The 19587-nt window shown below is 43.3% G+C and overlaps 1 protein-coding gene across 7 annotated transcripts in view; it reads left to right on the top strand.

Annotated features, from left to right (window-relative positions):
• The window catches only part of TRPC3 (transient receptor potential cation channel subfamily C member 3), a 110730-nt gene that overhangs the window by 63297 nt on the left and 27846 nt on the right, over nucleotides 1–19587 (top strand). For 5 of the 7 annotated variants that reach the window (XM_043972725.1, XM_043972720.1, XM_043972722.1 and 2 more), the window contains exons 4-6: nucleotides 1460–1624; nucleotides 6968–7184; nucleotides 15665–15898. In XM_043972725.1, the coding sequence (XP_043828660.1) occupies nucleotides 1460–1624; nucleotides 6968–7184; nucleotides 15665–15898 (616 nt within the window). The remainder of the gene's footprint in view (nucleotides 1–1459; nucleotides 1625–6967; nucleotides 7185–15664; nucleotides 15899–19587) is intronic. The other 2 variants (XM_043972726.1, XM_043972723.1) reach the window with 2 other exon arrangements.

A 19587-nucleotide genomic window follows, 5' to 3' on the forward strand; every position in this document is an offset into this window, starting at 1 on the left:
ATCCACCTCCTTTTCTGACTGTGCATCTCTTAGGTGCCATCTTTGAGTGCCACTTCATTGGTATAAGTGATATTTTATAAAATGTTGTGGCCTGCTTTCATCTGTGTCTGCCTCTCTGGTGACCTTTGCATGCCCTGCAGTGTTGGTTTTTTAGAAATTGTTGTGCCCTGTGATTTGCAGCCATATGACATGATGGGTATGACAAAGTTGCAGTACAGAACCAATGAGAAATTTCAAAGACCAGGGACAAACAAGAAAGGAACTGTGACAGGGAGAGAAGATAGGTTGTTCCCATGGTGAGGGTGTCAGAGGTAGACAGCCATTGTGCTCCACAAGGCCTTCATGATGTCAGGAGAAAGCAAGGAGGGTGTCTAACACATTGAATAGACCCCTGGGTTGAACTTAAGGGATGGCATGGACGAGAATGGCCCAGGATGGGCAGATGCAGATACACTTTGGTCTCCATTACTGAAGGGGAAGACCCCCATGCAGATGGTGATGCATCTCCCCTAGTGTTATTTCTGGTAATACCACATCCATTTCTGATGTTGAACTTTGTGGCTATGTGGGGTAGAGTGAAAAGAGCGTGGGACTAGAGAACTTGGATCCAAATCCTGCCTCTGTCCCTAGCTACCTGGGTGACCTTGGGCAAGTCATTGTCTCTCTCTGCACCTCAGTTTCCCCATCTATAAAGATAGGAGATCATACTAGATGATCTCTAACATCCTTTCTCATTCTGTCTGTGCTTTGAAGCCTAAGATTGTCCCAAGGAAAATACTTTTAAAAATAAATCAATAAACATAAACACAACTGGGTCTTGTATTCCCTGCATCAGTGGTTCACTATTAGAAGTTGGTTACTTATAGTCATATGGGGTTGGAAGAAGGAAGAGTCCACAATCTTTTTAGGTTAAAATGAGAACATACTGTGAATATAAGCTTAGTTATATTCTATTATGTGGGTCTGCTTGGCTAGCAGAAATCCCAAGAGGCTCATTATCTCAAGTGAGGCTGGCCACCAGGTAATGATTTTATTTTGGCCATAGACACTCATGAAGCTGTGTGCTTGGTTGGGGAAGGAGAGGATCTGGATCTGCACTGGTGAAGGGTATGCCCACACCAGTGGCATCATGGATCCCTGAAGTATTTTTTCTTTCTTTCTATCTTTTTTTTTTGTTCCGGGGCAATGAGGGTTAAATGACTTGCCCAGGGTCACACAGCTAGTAAGTGTCAAGTGTCTGAGGATTGATTTGAACTCAGGGCCAGTGCTGGACCCCTGAAGTATTAAAGGTGATTTTTGTTCATGTAAGTGAAATGGGCAATTCTAATGAGAAGCTTCTAGCCCCTGGGGTCCTGAAGAAGTGGTTGGATCTCTGGGCTCTTTGTGCATGTGCACATTCAACATTTGTATAGCTCTGACTGAAGCTCTGTAATGTTTCTTTACTTCTGTTTATCCACAGTTTGTGGCTCATCCCAACTGTCAGCAACAGCTTTTGACTATCTGGTACGAGAACCTCTCAGGATTACGGGAGCAGGCCATCGCTATCAAGTGTTTGGTGGTGTTGGTTGTGGCCTTGGGACTACCATTCCTGGCCATTGGCTACTGGATTGCCCCATGTAGCAGGGTACTGACTTTTCTGCTTTAATGTTCTGTAATGTTGGTTCAGGATGTCCCTTAGGGAGTTAGTCTGTGTGTAGGTGTATGTGCGTGGGTGCGTGCTTGCGTGCGTGCATGTGTGTGTGTGAATTAAGCAGGCTTCCTGCGATTGAATGTTATCATCTCCATCCCATTCACTGCTTTTTGGTCTGCTTTGTTTTTTACTTCTTTATTTTTTAAAGCACAGAAACTTTTTAATTCTTTTTTTCATTTCCAAATTCCCTCTCTCCTCTCTCTCCCTCCCTCCCCCTATCTCTTCCTCCCCATGCCCCACTGAGAAGGTAAGAAAAACCAAAGCACCTATTACAGATATGTATAATAATGCAAAAAAAATAATGCATTAGCTATGTTGAAAGGAAGGAAGGAAAAAAATGCTTCAATCAGCACTCTGAGTCCATCAGTTCTCTCTCTAGAGGTGGAGAGCATTTTTCAATATGAGTCTTTTGGAATTGTGATGGATCACTGTGTTGATCAGAGTTGCTAAGTCTTTCATAATTGACTATCTTTACAATGTTACTATTACCATGTGCATTGTTCTCCCGGTTCTTCTTACTTTACTTTGCATCAGTTCCTATAAGTCTTCCCAGATTTCATCATTTCTTACAGCACAATAGTATCCCATCACATTCATATATAACTTGTTCAGGCATTCCCCACCTGATGGAATCCCCTATTCACTGTTAAATGACACAGCAATGTCTATTATGCCTCCTCATTCTGAAAATAAATAATAATTAATCTATGGAAGATGAGATTGCATCCCAATACATCAATTTTAATTATAGAAAACAGTAATTTTATCCATCCATGTAATAATCCACAGAACATTAAATATATGAGAATAATACCAAGGATGATAACTTCCTCAGACCATTTTTGCCCAAACTTATTTAAAAAAATGCATTGTGTCCCAAAAGTCTTAGAGAAGTTTTAAGCTTTAATAATTTATTCAAGCTTAATTAGTAGCTGATTTAAAATATTTAATTTTTAATAGCTAATTAAAGATATTTAATATTTACTAACTGATTAAAGCTATTTAATCATTAATAGCTTAAAATCACACCAAGAATTTTGGGACATCCTGTATGAGAACAAGGTAATAATGATAATAGCAATAATAAGCAGTAGTAACAATAGAAATAATAAGCAAATCCCAGTGTTATTGTTAGGTTAAAATAAGATATTTGTAAAACACTTTGTAAACTTATATATAAATGTGCTACAGAAATGCTAGCTAATGATAATTATTATTATTACTAATAATAATAAATTGAGACTTACAGGATGAAATCGAAACTAGCTGGGACTAGGATGAGGTATGCATGATTCTTGTTGTATTGGTGTTGTCCCGGAGACGCCGTCATTGAGCTCACAAAGAATGGCTTCAAATCCCAGCACTTTTATTTAATCACAGAAGGCTGTCATTTTATCCACTTGAGAGTTGTACCACAGAACATTAAATGTAAAAGAATAATAGCAGGATAGGTATTTGTTCCTGAACTCTCAATCAATGAAGAATTTATTAAATGCCTCAGAAAACTTTCACCACCCTTGAGGAACTTACATGCTATGGTATCTGTTCAAGCAGGTATAGCATGTATCTATACAATAATCTATGAAAGAGTTACAAAATAAATCTAAGTACTTCGGTTGATGTGGGGTACTAGTGGTTGCAGGGCAGGCTCAGGAAAGGCTTGATGAAGAAAGTGTTGCTCAAGCAGAGCTTGAAAGGAAACAAAGGATTCTGGGAGGCAGAGGTGAGGTAGGAGTGGTTTGTAGACATGAAGGTCAGCCAGAGCAAAGGTATGGAGATAGGAAATGGAGTGTCATGTGTGAGGAACAGCAAGAAGTGTAGTTTGGCTGAACTACAATGCTTAGGAAAAGGAGTGATGTCCAAGAAAGCTAAAAGATATGTGGGGGCCAGGTTGTGGAGGTGTTTAAAAGCCAAAAGAGGAGTTTTTTGTTGATCCTAGAGGCAATAGGGAACTAGTAGAATTCAATGAGTCAAAAAGTCACACGTGCTTTAGAAAAATCAATTTGGCAGATCTCTGTAGATGGGTTGGAGAAAGGGAAAACTTGATCCTGTGGGGCCCTTGAAATTAGACACTATTGCAACAGACCAGGTGAAAGGTTTTTTGAACCTAAACCAGCCTAGTGGCCAGGCGAGTAGAGAGAAGGGGATGGAAGTGAGAGATTAGTATTCAGGTCGAAATAGCATGGTTTAACAACTGCTCAGATATGTGGGGTAAGGGAGAGTGAGGAGTAATAATAATGATGGCTAGCATTTATATAGCACTTTGTTTTCAATGGGCTTTACAAAGATTGTCTAATGCTATCTTTACAATAACCCTGGGAGATACATGCTATTATTTCTTAATAATATTTTAATTTTTGATATTCTATTTATAATGTTTTATCTATTGTAAAGACAATTTAAACATTACTTTTTAAAAGAATTTTGGGTTCCAAATTTTCTCCCTCTCTCCCTTGCCTCTTGCCTTCCCTGAGATGATAAGGAATTTGATATAGGTTATACTTGTGCAATCATGGAAAACAAATTTGATAGGTGCTATTATCATCCCAGTTTTATAAATCAGGAAACTGAGACAGAGGTCAAGTGACTTGCCCGGGGTCACACCACTAGTATGTGACTGAGGTCAGATTTGAATCCAAGTTTTCCTGACACTGAGACCTAAGTGCAAGGAAGGGTAATGGTATTCTTGACAGAAATAGGGAAGGTTGGAAGTAGAATGGGTTTGGGAGAAAAAATACTGAGTTTGGTTTAGAATTAGTTAAGTAAGGAGAGGAATGAAGTGAATAACATTAGCTGATTTTCATATTATACGTATAAAATATTTCATATTTTACATTTTTGTTTGACTCAGGATGAAAATGGATGCAGTGCAAAGAAGTGGCATCTTTACAAACAAGTGTTATGAAAAGTCATCTTCTTCAGGAAGAAAGCAAACAAACCTCCCCTCTGTCTCTTCCACCTCCTCTATCTCTCTCAAGTTGTCCTTGAAAGCCCAAGGAGAGCTTTGACAGTGATGTGTTAGACCAGTTGTCAAAGATGAGGCTCCTTAAAACACATCCATTAACGCTGCTCTAAATTCAGCCTTAGAGCAGAGAGAACGCCATGGCTGAACCAAGATCAGATGGGCACATGGCAAAGACGTCTAAGGCTAGATACACTCAAGTCCAGTGGCACTGAACAGTCTCTAACAAGCCTAGGGAGATGACCTCTGATCACCCAGTCAGGATCTGCAGGAGGATAATGAATGGAAACGACCCAAAGGCAGATGGGGCACTGGCTCAAGAGATCTCGCTTCTATTTCAAAATCCCAAACTCTGGTTTTATTAAGATTGGTAGGGGGGCGGCTAGGGGGCGCAGTGGATAGAGCACCAGCCCTGGACTCAGGAGTTCCTGAGTTCAAATCCGGCCTCAGACACTTGACACTTACTAGCTGTGTGACCTTGGGCAAGTCACTTAACCCCCATTGTCCTGCAAAAAAAACCAAACAACAACAACAAAAAAACAAACGAAAAAAATTTTGGTAGGGACTCAGGCCAAATAGATCGATGGCACTCCCAGATGGAAGTGACCTCTCCCAATAGTCATCCTTTCTAGATCATTCATTTCCCTTTGATAAAACCTGAGCCCTTCCTGCTCCTAGAAAGCCACACCTCTGGGAGAGTATTCCTGGGCTCTCATTTCATCTTGCTTCGCAACTGCCTGTGAATTTGTTTCAAAGAATGGGCTATTTTTAGTTTGCTTGGCATTTCTATTTTTGACAAAAACCCCCAAACAGTTTAAGCTCTTTTTCATCATTGAAACTAAACAAAGATTTATTAAGCCAGTCTGGGGATGCACAGATGACCCAAGCATAACATCTGTCTCCTGGGAAAATTACACAGATGTAGAAAAGCACAATCCAAGGCAGGGAATGATAGGGCAAACTTTAAGGAAAGGACTTTAGGAAAGTTTGAGGGAGAGAAAAGGGGCTCGGGGAGGTGTGTGGAAGAGGGGACACATGAACTGAGCCCAGGAGGATAAGGCTTTCAATAGGCAACATGGGGTAGTGATTAAAACCGGGAACTTGAAGTTAGGAAGAATTTGAATCCAGCACCAGCAATTTACTAGCTGTGTGGCCCTGTATAATCCACTCAATTTCCCCTGGCCCCAGTTTCTTTATCTGTAAAGTGGGGTTAATAATAGCACCTCCCAGGGGCAGCTAGGTGGTGCAGTAGATAAAGCACTGGCCCTGGATTTAGGAGTACCTGAGTTCAAATCCGGCCTCAGACACTTGACACTTATTAGCTGTGTGACCCTGGGAAAGTCACTTAACCCCCATTGCCCTGGCCAAAAAAAAAATAATAATAATAATAGCACTTCCCTTGTCCCAGGGTGAGACTCAAGGAGAAAAGCTCCTCAAAAACTGTCAAATGCTATTAAATGATAGCTACGAGTATTAGGATCTTATGATTATAGGTTTAGGACTGGAATGAAACTTAGAGACAATCTAGTCTCATTTTACAGGGAAGAATCAGGTTCAGAGAGGGAAAGGGACTTGCCCAAGGTCACACTGATAGTAACTGAGCTGAGATTCAAATCTCCATTTTCTGACTCCAGATCATCCTCTGCTTTCCTATTGTCCTCACCGTCGGCCTCGCTATTGTCATCATCCTTTCATACAGATGGACCTGCTGTCTAAAAAGGGACATCCTGGGGATGTGACCTCATACAATAGCTGCTTGAGTCACATGCTGCTCCCAGGCAGGTCTCCCTTGTCTGTTAGAGGCAGATGGGGCAGGAGGACGGGGTGGGGGTACAGCAGTGCAAAGAATGCTGGTCTTAGAGCCAGGAAGACTGGAGTTCAAATCCCTCCTCAGACACTAGTTATGTGATTATGGGCAAGTCACTTATTCTATCTGCCTCAGTTTCCTCAACTATAAAAGAAGAATCATAATAGCACTAACCTCCCAGGGTTGTGGTGAGGATCAAATGAGATAATATTCATAAAGCTGGTGAGCTTCTGCAGGAGCATTTGAAGCCAGGTCTTTGGCACCCCTAGTCCAGCACTCTATCCACAATGCTACCCTGCTTATTAATTAATTATTCATCTATATTTAATGCAACAAGCCTTTAAACATTTCTATTATGTGCTCAAGACTGGGCTAGGACTATGAATACAAAGAAAGGCAAGTGACCATTTACCAGATTCTCCTTGCCCTATCAATGTCTTCTGTAAGTGGGAGCCAGGTTTTCTTAACTGAAATTAATTGTTTTAAATTTCTGTCTTGCATGTGGTAGCTTGGAAAAATCCTCCGAAGCCCATTCATGAAATTTGTGGCCCATGCTGCATCCTTCATCATTTTCCTGTGCCTGCTGGTGTTTAATGCTTCAGACAGGTTCGAGGGCATTAAAACGCTCCCCAACATGACAGTCATTGACTACCCAAAGCAAATCTTCAGGGTGAAAACGACCCAGTTCACCTGGACTGAGATGCTAATCATGGTCTGGGTTCTCGGTAAGTGAGTGATTCTCCATTCGTTCAAGTTTCTCTGATTTAGGAACTTACGAGGGGAAGTCAGTCCCTACTTCATTTGCTATGGATTTCTACTGAAAATAATGGCCCCACCTTTAGAAACAAACTATATAAGGGCGATGATTCATGGAGAGGGGAGAAGATCATTGGATCATAGACTTAGAGGGGCCATGGAGGCTGATCCCCCTATTTTGCAAATAGGGAAACCCAGGCACTGAGAGGTTAGGATCCACACAGCTAGTAAGCGTCTGAAATGGAACCAATCCATATTCCCCTCAGCTGTCAGGGTGATTTGACTAACCTGTAGGTCTAACCCTATTCCCCCCCCTGCTCATTGGACATCAGTGGCTCCCTATTACCTCCAGGATTGAATATAAAATTCTTTGTCTAGCATGTAATGCCCTTCATAACCTGACTCCTTCCTACTTTTACGGCCTTCTTATACCCTATTCCCTTCCATACGTGCCAAGTTTCAACCACAGTGGCCTATTTGCAGTTCTTCAAACACCCCCACTCCATCTCCCACTATAAGTCGCTGTTTACCACTTAATCACCTCTATTCAATGTGACAAGCCTTTCAAAACTCCTACCATGTGGAGAGGACTGGACTACTACTATGCATACAAAGACAAACAAGCGTATCTCCGTGCCTTTGCCACTGCCTTGAATGCTTTGCCTCTTCACCTCCATCTCTTAGCTTCCCTGGCTCTCTTCAAAACTTAGCTCAGAGCCCCCCACTCTGCTGGAAGCTATTCTCCGGCCCTCCAGTCTCATTTAGTCTGCAAAGACTTTCTGTGTGTCTAGTTATTTAGATGGAATCTTCCTCATTGGAATATGAGCTTCTTGAGGACAGGAACTTGCCATTTTTTGTAACCCAGTGCTTAGCAAAGTGCCCAGCACATAGTAAATGCATTAAAAATGCTTGTTGGGGCAGCTAGGTGGTGCAGTGGATAGAGCACAGGCCCTGGAGTCAGGAGTACCTGAGTTCAAATCCTGCCTCAGACACTTGACACTTACTAGCTGTGTGACCCTGGGCAAGTCACTTAACCCCAATTGTCTCACCAAAAAAAAAAAAAAAAGCTTGTTGACTCATGACCCACGCCAGTTGTTTTCTCCTGTAAATGTTAAGGGTTGCCTCTCCATCCAAAGGGAACATAGATATCTGAGTCCAAAGTCAGCCACTTGGTTCTGAAGCCCAAATCTTGTTCTATAAAGGACTGACGGCATAGATTGAATAAGTATAATTGTCAGCTCCTTGATCCCAAGAGACTGTGGCCTCTTCACTCGGCCCGCTTTGTAGAAATGTTATTTATGAAGGTTTCCTGGTAATTCAGTGTCAGAGGCTCAGTAGGGCTTTTTGCTAGTTTGTTTTTCCCCCAGAATCCCTCATCAACTTGGGCATTTCTGGTATTTGTGAGAATGGTGTCTAAGCAGAAGTCCAAGCATTGTGGGAGAACCAGGTTTTTTGATGATCGAGGGCAAAAGGGTGAGGCAATGCTGACACACAGGGATGGGGACCAGTGGGGAGCAACCACATCCCCTCTCCAGCTCTACAGCAGACTAGTGGCTCAGACATGCACAAACAAGCAGCCTCATGCAGTCCCAGGTCTCCAACTTTCAGGGCTCAAACTTATAGTTTTAGATAGAGAGCTGGTATGACACTAGTAGGTGACTACCCAGTAATTGGTAAGGCAAGGCAGTGTGGGTAATTTGGAGCACTGATATCAGGGTATTTTCTGAGTTGTTCGGAAGGAATGAAGAATGAGGGGCAAGGAGTCAGGAATCTTAGCTCCAGGTGTGCCACACATAGCAGACAGGTGGCTTGGGAGGGGACAGTGCCTGGTCTCTGGCTTAGTTGATCTGCGGCAAATGGGATCCAATGTACCAATCAAACCAATTTCCATGGGCTTACAACAATGTAAGAGGAAATCTATTATTCCTTTTCTTCTTAAAAAATGGAAATTGAAACATGGCAGTGGATCATTATATGGTGAGAAGCTTTTATATCTCTCACCTTTCCCCCCAGCCTCCTTCTCCTAGCTACCTACTCTTGGTACTTTCCCGGTGTACATAGTAGTCAACTCCATTCCTGCAGCTTCGTCCTAGACAGTTTTTACTTTGGTCTACTTAAATTTAAGAAAATAATAACAACAAACCCCATCATTTTTACCCCATTGCAAGATGGGGCCTGAATATCAATATAAGATTTGACCTTTGTCCCCAAGGCTTGGCATCCAAATGGCATCCTCCTCTTTGAGTGTATTAGGAGCATCTTAAATATAGAACATTGAACTGAAAGCACAGGATTTGAATCTGAAAGGGATCTTAGAGATCATCGAATGTGTTGTTGTTTAGTCATTTCAGTCATGTCTGAGTCTCTATGACCTCATTTGAGGTTTTCTTGGCAAAGAGTGGTTTGCCATTTCCTTCTCTAGACAGATAAGGAAACTGAGGCACACAGGGTGAAGTGACTTACTCAGGGTCATACAGCTAATAAGTGTCTGAAGCTGGATTTGAACTTAAGACCTTCCTGCCTCCAGACCCAATGCTCTATAGACTGTGCCAACTAGCTGCTCCATTTAGTCTAAACTCATTTTATAAAGGAAGAAACAGGCCCAGAAGTGACTTGCCCAAGGTCACACAAGTGCAAGATTAGGACCTAGAATATCTGATTTCAATCCAGGGGCTCTTTTCTCTGTGTCCCTCAGTTTTGCTCAGTTGAACTCTGTATTTTTCTTTTAAAAGTACCTTTCTGGGTTATCCAGGTCTTAAAATATTTTACCATCAGGCCATCATCTAGTGGGATTTTCTCCGTTCATGGTGCCTTTAGTATTTCACAGCACCCCAAGAAATACCCAACAGTTCTGTTTCTTAAGTAGCTAGGTCAGAAACTTAAAATATCCCATGGTGCCTCAGTGTAGACTCTGGGGACCTACACCATGGATATTAAAGGCAACATGCCCTAGTGAATAGAGAGTGGACCTCAGAGCCAGGAAAACCTGGTGCCTCTAACATATATGGGCTGTTTGACACTGGGAAAATCATGTAAATCCTCAGTGTTTCAGGCAGCATTATGGAGTTCTAAATTGAAGAGAAAGTGCTTCCTCCTTTGGTAGAGGGAACTTCCTCAGATCTTGGCCCTACTGCAGTTTCTCAAGTCCCTGGATAAGTATTCTCTCTGATGAATGGAAATTTTCCATTTCTCAAATAGTTTGAAGTCCTGCATACAAGTATGCCTAGAAAGCCTGGTTGGCCCAATAGTTATCTCAGACAGCTGCTTATCTCTAGGCTCACCAGGCAGGAGTCAGTTGGAAGCAGAGATCCATGGGTGTGTGGTTAGGCTGGATATTGGGAAAGATCTGAAAGTTATAGAGACTCTTTCACAAAACAAGCATCATCTTCCTCACATTAGAAATTCCCTTCAAGGAAAGAAAAGGCAGCACTGCCTTAAGAGTATGGCCAGACAGGCACCTAGGTGGTACAGTGGTTAGAGCACCAGCCCTGGAGTCAGGAGGACTTGAGTTCAAAATCCGGCCTCAGACACTTGACACTTACTAGCTGTGTGACCCTGGGCAAGTTACTTAACCCTCATTGACCTGAAAGAGAGAGAGAGAGAGAGAGAGAGAGAGCCAGAGCCAGAGCCAGAGCCAGAGCCAGAGCCAGAGCCAGAGCCAGAGCCAGAGCCAGAGCCAGAGCCAGAGCCGCAAGAGCCACAGTTTGGGTTGTGAGAACGCCAAAGCCTTAATAACACACCAGACTCCCATTTAAAGGGGACACGGCAGAACTTTTCCAAGTCCTCAATTATAAGCATTGAAAAAGCCCTCCATCACCACTGGGGAAGCCCAAGGGGGTCCTGAGCGCTCAAAAAATACAGCCACTCGATCTAGAATGAAAAATGAGAGAGCATCCGGTTCAATGCCCTCATTTTATACATGAAGAGACCAAGGCCCCTGGCAGTGAAGTAACTTCTCCAAGGTGGTAAATGGCAGAACTGAGATTTGAACACACACCTTCGGACTCCATTTCGGCTGTGCTGTGTCCTAGTCCGCTTAACACCCTCCCATAGACAGTATGATGTCTTAGTGGCTTAGCCAGCTGTAGATGCTGCAGTTGAAGGCAGAGTGGTCCCTCCAAGGAGTCACAGATCCACTAGTAAACATTTAACAACATTCCACAGAGCACAGACATATGCTTGTTGATGGATTCATTGAGTAGACAAAGAAACGAGGCATTCAGCACCTTCGTTAAACCAGATGGCCTGTCTGGCAAACATTTATTAGGAACCTACTGTGGGTCAGGAACTATGCAAGGTACAAGGGATTGAAAACAGAAATGAAGCAGTGCCTACGCTCAAGGAGCTTACTCTCCTGAGTTGTTGGTAAGGGAAATAAAATGCACACTCAAGCAGGTACACACAAGGTAATTTGAAAAAGGAAACCACATTAAAAAAAAATAGGAGAAATCTGGAAAGGCTTCATATAGGAAGTAGCACCTGATCTGAGCCTTGAAAAAAGACAAGGGGAAAGAGAGAGAGGTGGGGGGTGTGGGGGGGAGACAGAGAAAGAGAAACAGAGACAGAGAGAGAGGCAGACATGCAGAGACCGAGACCGAGACAAAAATACAGAGAGACAGAATGAGAGAGAGAATGAGAATATATAGAGACAAATGGGCCCCCAAACAGCCAACCTTTAGGTGGGCTAGACAAAGGCACTGAACCATTGGTGAAATTTGAGATGGAGTCTTCAAACAAAAGGAGAACCAGGAGAGCCTAGTGTCAAAGGAAGAAGGAATAGCTATAGGGAAGGGGGAGATGGTGTCAGCGTAAGCAGAAGTCAAAGAAGATAAGAACTGAGCAAAGGCAATTGGATCCAGCAGTTGTAAGATCCTTGCTCACTTTAGAGAGAGCAAGCAGGATAGTAGTGTTGAAAGCCAGATTGTAAGAGACAGGGATGTGAGAAATTGGTAAAGAGGGGGGTAGGAAAACAAAAAGACAAACGAACAAAAAAGAGGGGATAGGAAGAGTAACCTACTTTTCTAGGATTGTTGTTGTGAAAGGGAGAAGCAATATAGGACAAAGGCTTGAGAGGATGGCAGTTCAAGTGAAAGGTTTTGTTATTGTTGTTTTAAGTTTTATTGCTTCCTTAAAAAAAAGTATCTACAAGGGGCAGCTGGGTGGCACAGTGGATAAAGCACCAGCCCTGGAGTCAGGAGTACCTGAGTTCAAATCTAGCCTTAGACACTTAACACTTACTAGCTGTGTGACCCTGGGCAAGTCACTTAACTCCCATTGCCTCACCAAAAAAAAATAAAAATGTATCTACAGGGTCCAAGAATATAAACAGTTTACTGACTTCTCTCCAATTGTTTGTCATCAATTCACAATATAACAAAAGTGTATTGGGGTGCCTACTTCCCAGAGGCCCTCTATAACTTACTTTAAATAAGAGATAACACCAGGTTTTGTAACACTAGCTTTGATAGCCTATCCCATTGAGTATACTGTTAACTGTGCCTTTAAGAAACAGTGGAATTGGTGCAGCTAGGTGGTTCAGTGGATAAAGCACCAGCCCTGGATTCTGGAGGACCTGAGTTCAAATCCAGCTGTAGACTCTTGACACTTACTAGCTGTGTGACCCTGGGCAAGTCACTTCATCCTCACTGCCCCACCAAAAAAAAAACAAAACCCCAAAACCAAAAAAGAAACAATGGAATCTCAGAAAGTTACAGATTAATATCTTTGAAGACTGTGAGAAGACTAAGAGTTTAATTTTCATTCTGGAGAGTTATTATGGTGGCTGGAAAGACACTGTGTGAGGTACAGAGAGAAAAAGACGGAGGGACTAATTTGGACTCTTTTTTGGTGGTGGTAGGGAAATATGAAGAGTATTCCTGACAGACTTTGGTTGATGTCTTGAGAGCTAAATTGTGGGACTGTGTTGACTAGAATTGAGGTCAACAGAAGCAGTAATAGAAGTGACTTTGACTGTGATTCTTCTCTTAGATGGCACATTGTAAATAATTATTTATGCCTTTGTTTCATTGTCCATTATGTTGTTAGTAAATTACATAGCCAGTAACTTTGTCATTTATTTAAGTTGAAAATATTAAGGGATTGTGTACAAACAGGGTGGCCCAAAAGTCTGAGTGCAGTTTTAAGCTACCAAGCTTATGGAAAAAGACATTTCTCCAGTTTATTTAATGTGATGTTTTTTTTTTTAAACTGGAGGCAAGAGGGGGGAGCTCAGAGCTAATTGATTAATTAGTGAGAGAAATTAAATAAGGCAGAGTGAAGTAGAAGGGGATGGGGATGGGTTTTGGAGTGGTTGTAGATGCAACTGACACCCATACGGTGTACAAAATCAGGGTCATTCTTAAACCGTTTCCACCATCCTTTATCATCTTGGACCATTTACTAGGTGTGGCATAAAACCCTTGTTTTAATTCTCATTCCTGTTATTGCTAGTGATCTGGAACGTGTTTTTTCATGGTTGTCAATCATGTGCGTTTCTTTAAAAAACTTAAGTTCATTTAGTTAAGCGAAGCGTGTATTTGTTGTTCTTTTGTTTTTAGGATGAGAGAAAGCTAATGATACTTGTAGGCAGCAGGGAAGGGGCTCATAGGTAGAGATCGAAGATGAGAGAGAGACAATAAATTATCAAAAAAAGGCCAGTCCTGGAGGAAATGGAAGGGGGTGACATCACTGAGCATGATGGCTTGGTCTTGGCAAGGAGAGAGGGCACCTGACCCTTGGAGAGTGGAACAAATGAGGAATGGGTTATTGTAAACTTTCAGACAGTCCTACATAGCTTCTAATCATGAGGAATGAGGTGGTTCTATTAGGCCAAGCCATAGATCTGAAAATAGCAACCAGTGCCCAAAGTCGCAGGCCAAAGCAGCCCATAGCCTTGCCTACTGTGATTCATTGCTCTGCTTAGCCATCCTACAGGGGTAATAAGTGCCATTACATTTCATCTTCAGAAATCGAGGATATTGTATTGGGGCGGCATGGACTGATGGAAAGAGAGCTGGTCTTTGAGTTAGGAGACTCATGTTGGCTCTGATTAGCTTTGTGACCATAGGAAATACATGTCGCCTCCCTGAGCCTCACATCTGTATAATGGGGGTCATGCACTAATTTTTGTCACAGCATTGTGGGGGAGGACTTTGTAAATCTTAAAACAATAAGAAAATAAGTATGTAAAGGTAAGGCAATAGATCTCTCTTCCCTCAACCCTGCTGCTAAAGCTGAAGTTAGGGCAGTGAGGGTCGGGGGTTGAGTATTTTTAAGAGTAAGAATGTTTGTCATCTTTAGTCAGGCATCTGTCAGTCAGTCAACAAACCTTTATTCAGCACTTAATATGGGCCACATGCTGTGTTATGTGCTGGGGATACAAAAAAGAGGCCAAAACCAGAACCTGCCCTCAAGGATCTTACAATTCAATCAGGAGACAACCAGCAAACACATATGTACAAAGAAGCTATATACAGGATGAACAGGAAATACTTAACAGAGGGAGGGCACTCGGATTGAGAGAGTTTGGGAGAGTCTTCCTTTGGGCTTTTAGTTGGGACATCAAGAAGGCAGGAAAACAAGGAAGCAGCGATGAGAAGAGAGAGTGTGTTGGAATGGGGGACAGCCAGACAAAATGCCCGGAGGTGAGAGATGGAATGTCATCTGTGTGGGACAGCCGGGAGGTCAATGATGCTGGATCAAAGAGCACATGCTGGGGAGTAAGGTATAGGAAGACTAGAAAGGGAGGAGGGAAAGGGCAGTGAAGGGCTCTGAATGCCAAACAGAGTGTTTTGTATTTGTTCCTGGAGGTACTAGGGAGCCACTGCAGTTTAATGAGCAGGTAGGGGGTGGGTTGGTGGTGACGTGAGCAGACCCACAATTTAGGACAATCACTTTGGTGGTGGAATGGAGAATGGACTGGAATGGAGACTTGAGCTAGGCAGACCCCCGCCCCCTCCCCGGCCCCTCCAGTAGGATACTGCAATAGCTCAGGCATGAGATGCTGAGGGCTTCTCCCACAATGTCAGAAAAGAGAAGGGGGCATATTTGAGGCATGTTGCAAAAGTAAGATTTACAGGCCTTGGAAACAGTTTGGATGTGGGGGTTAGGAGTCAAGGAGGACACCTAGGTTGTGAACCTGAGAGACTGGAAGGGTGTGATTTCCCTTGATGGTAATTGGGGAGGGGAGCCCCTAGGTGGCACATAGAGCACTGGGCCTGAAGTCGGGAAGACTCATCTTCCCGAGTTCAAATCTGGCCTCAGATACTAACTAGTCATGTGGCCCTGGGCGAATCACTTAACCCTGTTTGCCTCAGTTTCCTCATCTGTCAAATGAGCCAGAGAAGCTGTAAAACCACCTCAGTATCTCAGCCAAGACCGCAAATGGGGTCATGAAGAGTTGGCTGTGACGGACAACAAAGTTAATTGATTGACCCAATTGGCCCAACAGGGATGATGTGGTCGGAATGTAAGGAGCTGTGGCTCGAAGGGCCAAGGGAATACATTTTGCAGCTGTGGAACGTGCTCGACTTCGGGATGCTCTCCATCTTCATCGCGGCCTTCACAGCGCGATTCCTCGCCTTCCTTCAGGCCACCAAAGCACAGCAGTACGTGGACAGTTATATCGCAGAAAGTGACCTCAGCGAGGTCACTCTTCCTCCAGAGATACAATATTTCACCTACGGTAAGTTACCCTCTGACAAGACCCTCATAAGGGAGGAGGCGAGGACGTGCCCTTCCCCCAAGTCAGGCCAAGCGGACGTGTCCGGCCTCTGACACATCCTGGCAAATCCCTCCATCCTCCAGGGCTCCCACGGGACTTGAAGACCATAAGTTACAAAGGAGGTGCTGATCAGAATCAGCAAAGCGCTGTTCCATAAGGGGAGTTCCCTAGAACTTTTATAAGATTGCAGATCCAGACCGTCCTCCACAAACAAACAAAAAATCAAGACAGCATCAAGAAAATGTGTAGAACCATCGCTCTAGAGTAGAAAGGGGCCCCTTCCATCTCATCTCAAGGGCCACCTCCTTCCATCATCTTCATTTTACCAGAGGGGAAACTGAGGCCCAGGGAGATTAAGTGACTTGTCTAAGGTTCCCCAGGATTTCACCCCCTGCCGCTGTCTCCAGAGTCAGGAGACTTTGCCCTACTTCCTACCTTGTATGCAGGTAGACTGTGTACATGTCCTCAAGAAAGACCAAACTGAGAGCATCCCTCAGCCAATTAATAAATTAGGGCTCTGTCACCAGTGTCACAGACTCTGGCTGAAGCTCAGAGAGTGGTACCATTCTGAAGGACAAACCGGGTTAACTCTGTGAAAAGATACTGTATGAGGGCAGCTGGGTGGCGCAGTAGATAGAGTACCGGCCCTGGATTCAGGAGGACCTGAGTTCAAATCTGGCCTCAGACACATGACACTTACTAGCTGTGTGACCCTGGGCAAGTCACTTAACCCCAATTGCCTCACCAAAAAAAAAAAAAAAGATACTGTATGGCAAGTCACTTTACCCTGTTTGTCTCAGTTTCCTCATCTATAAAATGAGCTGTAGAAGTCAGTATGGGTTAGCTAGGTGGCACAGTAGTTATAGCACTGGGCCTGGAGTCGGGAAGACTTGAGTTCAAATCTGGCCTCAGACACTTACTGGCTTTCACTTAATCTTGTTTGTCTCAGTTTCCTCATCTATAAAATGAGCTGGAGAAGGAAATGGCAAACCCTTCCAGGATCTATCTTTGCCAAAACAAACAAATAAACAAACAAACAAAACCCAAACCCTAAATGAGGTCACAGAGTAGGACATGACTGAACAACAACAAACATGGGGATAATAATAGTGCTTACCTCTGAGGGTCGTTGTGATGATCAAATGAAGTTGCATAAGTCAAGTGCTTTGCAAACCTTAAAGTGGGCTGTATCAATTGTAATTATGTTTTGCTTGACCCCTGAGGGCAGAACTAGAAGCAGTGCATGGAAGTTTCTGAAAAACTGAATTCAGTTTGCTGTTAGGAAAAGCCTCCTGTCTTTGGTCTGGATTTTCTTTTGCAACATGGCTAATGTGAAAATAGATTTTGCATGACTGCGCATATAGAACCTACATCAAATTGCTTGCCTTCCCAAAGAGAGGAAAGGGTGAAAAGTCGGGGAGAATTTGTATCTAAAAAAGAACCTTAAAATTGTTTTTACATGTAATTGGGGGGGGGCAGCTAGGTGGTGCAGTGGATAAAGCACCGGCCCTGGATTCAGGAGTACCTGAGTTCAAATCTGGCCTCAGACACTTGACACTTACTAGCTGTGTGACCCTACGCAAGTCACTTAACCCCCATTGCCCCGCAAAAAACAAAAACAAAAACAAACCAAAAAAAACCCAAAACATGTAATTGGAAAAAATAAAATCTAAAATAAAAAAGGAACAGAAACATAAAAAAGGAAGAGGAAGAGGAAAGCCTCCTAGCAATTTTGTTCCAGAACTATGATGAGCAGTACATTAGTGACTGAGGTACAACTGCAGCAGTATCTCATCACTTGTCATTAGTTGGTTCCAGAAGGCACTATGCGTGGTGAAAATGATGAGTATCAAACTAATTTTTCCCATAAGGAATAATGTAAATTGAAACAATCCATTTCTGAACACCAGAAATTTCACATTTTACTTGGCAATTTATAAATTGATGGGTTTTATTTAAAAAAATAAGAAGTCAACATTAAAAAAAATGATTGTTTCATTTTCCTATCCCCGAAATTCCCTCTCTCCATCCTGTCACCCCCTCCCACAAACACCCCCTTTGTCCCCAGCCATGATGACTACTCACCATCGGATATGCAGGGGGACCTCAAACCAGATTTAAGGACAGACATCCATTTCCTTCAGGGACATGTGTATGGAGGAGAGGCTGCTGCTATGCTGTCTGAAATAATGAACTTCCAGCACCTGAGGATGTTTTGCCAGGGGAACAGCATGAATACCCCCACTCTAGCCCCTTTATTGGGAGGGCTGAGGCAGAGCTCAAAAGAGAAGCAAAGAAGTCTCTTTCTTCAAGGCTGGCGTGGTGGTGGGTGGCAGACAGTGGCAGCTGCTAAGAGCAGGAGGGTTACAGAAAGTTCCCTGGGTGGCTGACAGCAGCCTGGGCTGTGTCATTGGTCTTGTTTGTTCTCAGGGAAAGTAGAAACTCCACCTGGCTAGACCACTTGTTTTCTGACCCTTTCCCACCTCCCCCCACACACAACTTCTGTGCATGCTGCAGGTGGGGAATCTGGCCTGTGGGCCAGTGGGCAAGATCCTGGCTCCTCTGCTCCTGATGCCAGCTCACCAGCCTGGTTCTTGTTTGGGCTCTGCTAGCTCTGTTTGGACAGCTAGGTGGTGCCGTGGATAAAGCACTGGCCCTGGAGTCATGAGGACGTGAGTTCAAATCTCACCTTAGACACTTACTAGCTGTGTGACTCTGGACAATCACTTAACCTCAATTTCCTTAAACATCCGGGGCCATCTCTAGTCATCCTGATGTAGATCTTACCACTGGACCCAGATGGTTCTGGAGGAGAGAGTGAGGTTGGTGACTTTGCATAGCCCTCCCTCACTTCGATCTAAGTCATTGCAAGTCATGACATCTGTCATGGCCCTCTTCGATAATAAAGGACAAATTCCTTTGGGATTGGATCTCCATGAGCCTAATTGGACTTTTGGGGGGATTTTCTTGCGGGGAGGCTTTATTTTCTATTTTTTCTTGGGGGGGCTTTATTTTCAATCCAATGTTTTGTTACCACTTGCATACTAACACAAACGCCGGAAATCCTACACTCCTCAGGCAACAGAAGGACCACTTCAATATACTTCAAGGATGGATGAGAGAGTTTTTAACTATGGGATTTGATGACTCGGAGAAAAGTCCTTGTCTCCAATGACACAGAGTAAACTCGATTTTCCCATAGTGATTCAATGAACATCTAAAGTGAAAGGGGTCTGTTCAGGAGCAAATCCAAGCGCAAAGAGAAAGGGAGAGATGGTTATATTTCTGGAACTTGGTGGTGTGATTCTGAATTTTCCTCTTCTGGGAAAATAAAAATAAGCACAAAGAAAGTACAAAGTGAAACATGTGGAGTTCTTCATTGAATGAAAGCTGCCGGGAGACTAACGTATGTGTCAGTCTTTGTTTCATCTGGAGAGACGGGATGCGGGGCAATGTTTTGGCTCATCACAGATTTTAGCAAGTGCTCCAAGTGCTGAGCAAGCTTTGAGTGCTGAAGCATTTTTTTCCTCACTGAAATGCGTTGAATTCTGAATTTGACAGGTTTGGACACCAAGTGCTGAGGTAGCACTATATTTCATTTGAAACATGCTAGCTGTGTGATCATGGGCAAAGCACTTAACTTCAGTTCC

Source organism: Dromiciops gliroides, chromosome 6, assembly GCF_019393635.1.
Source record: "Dromiciops gliroides isolate mDroGli1 chromosome 6, mDroGli1.pri, whole genome shotgun sequence".
In the NCBI taxonomy this organism is placed as follows: domain Eukaryota; kingdom Metazoa; phylum Chordata; class Mammalia; order Microbiotheria; family Microbiotheriidae; genus Dromiciops; species Dromiciops gliroides.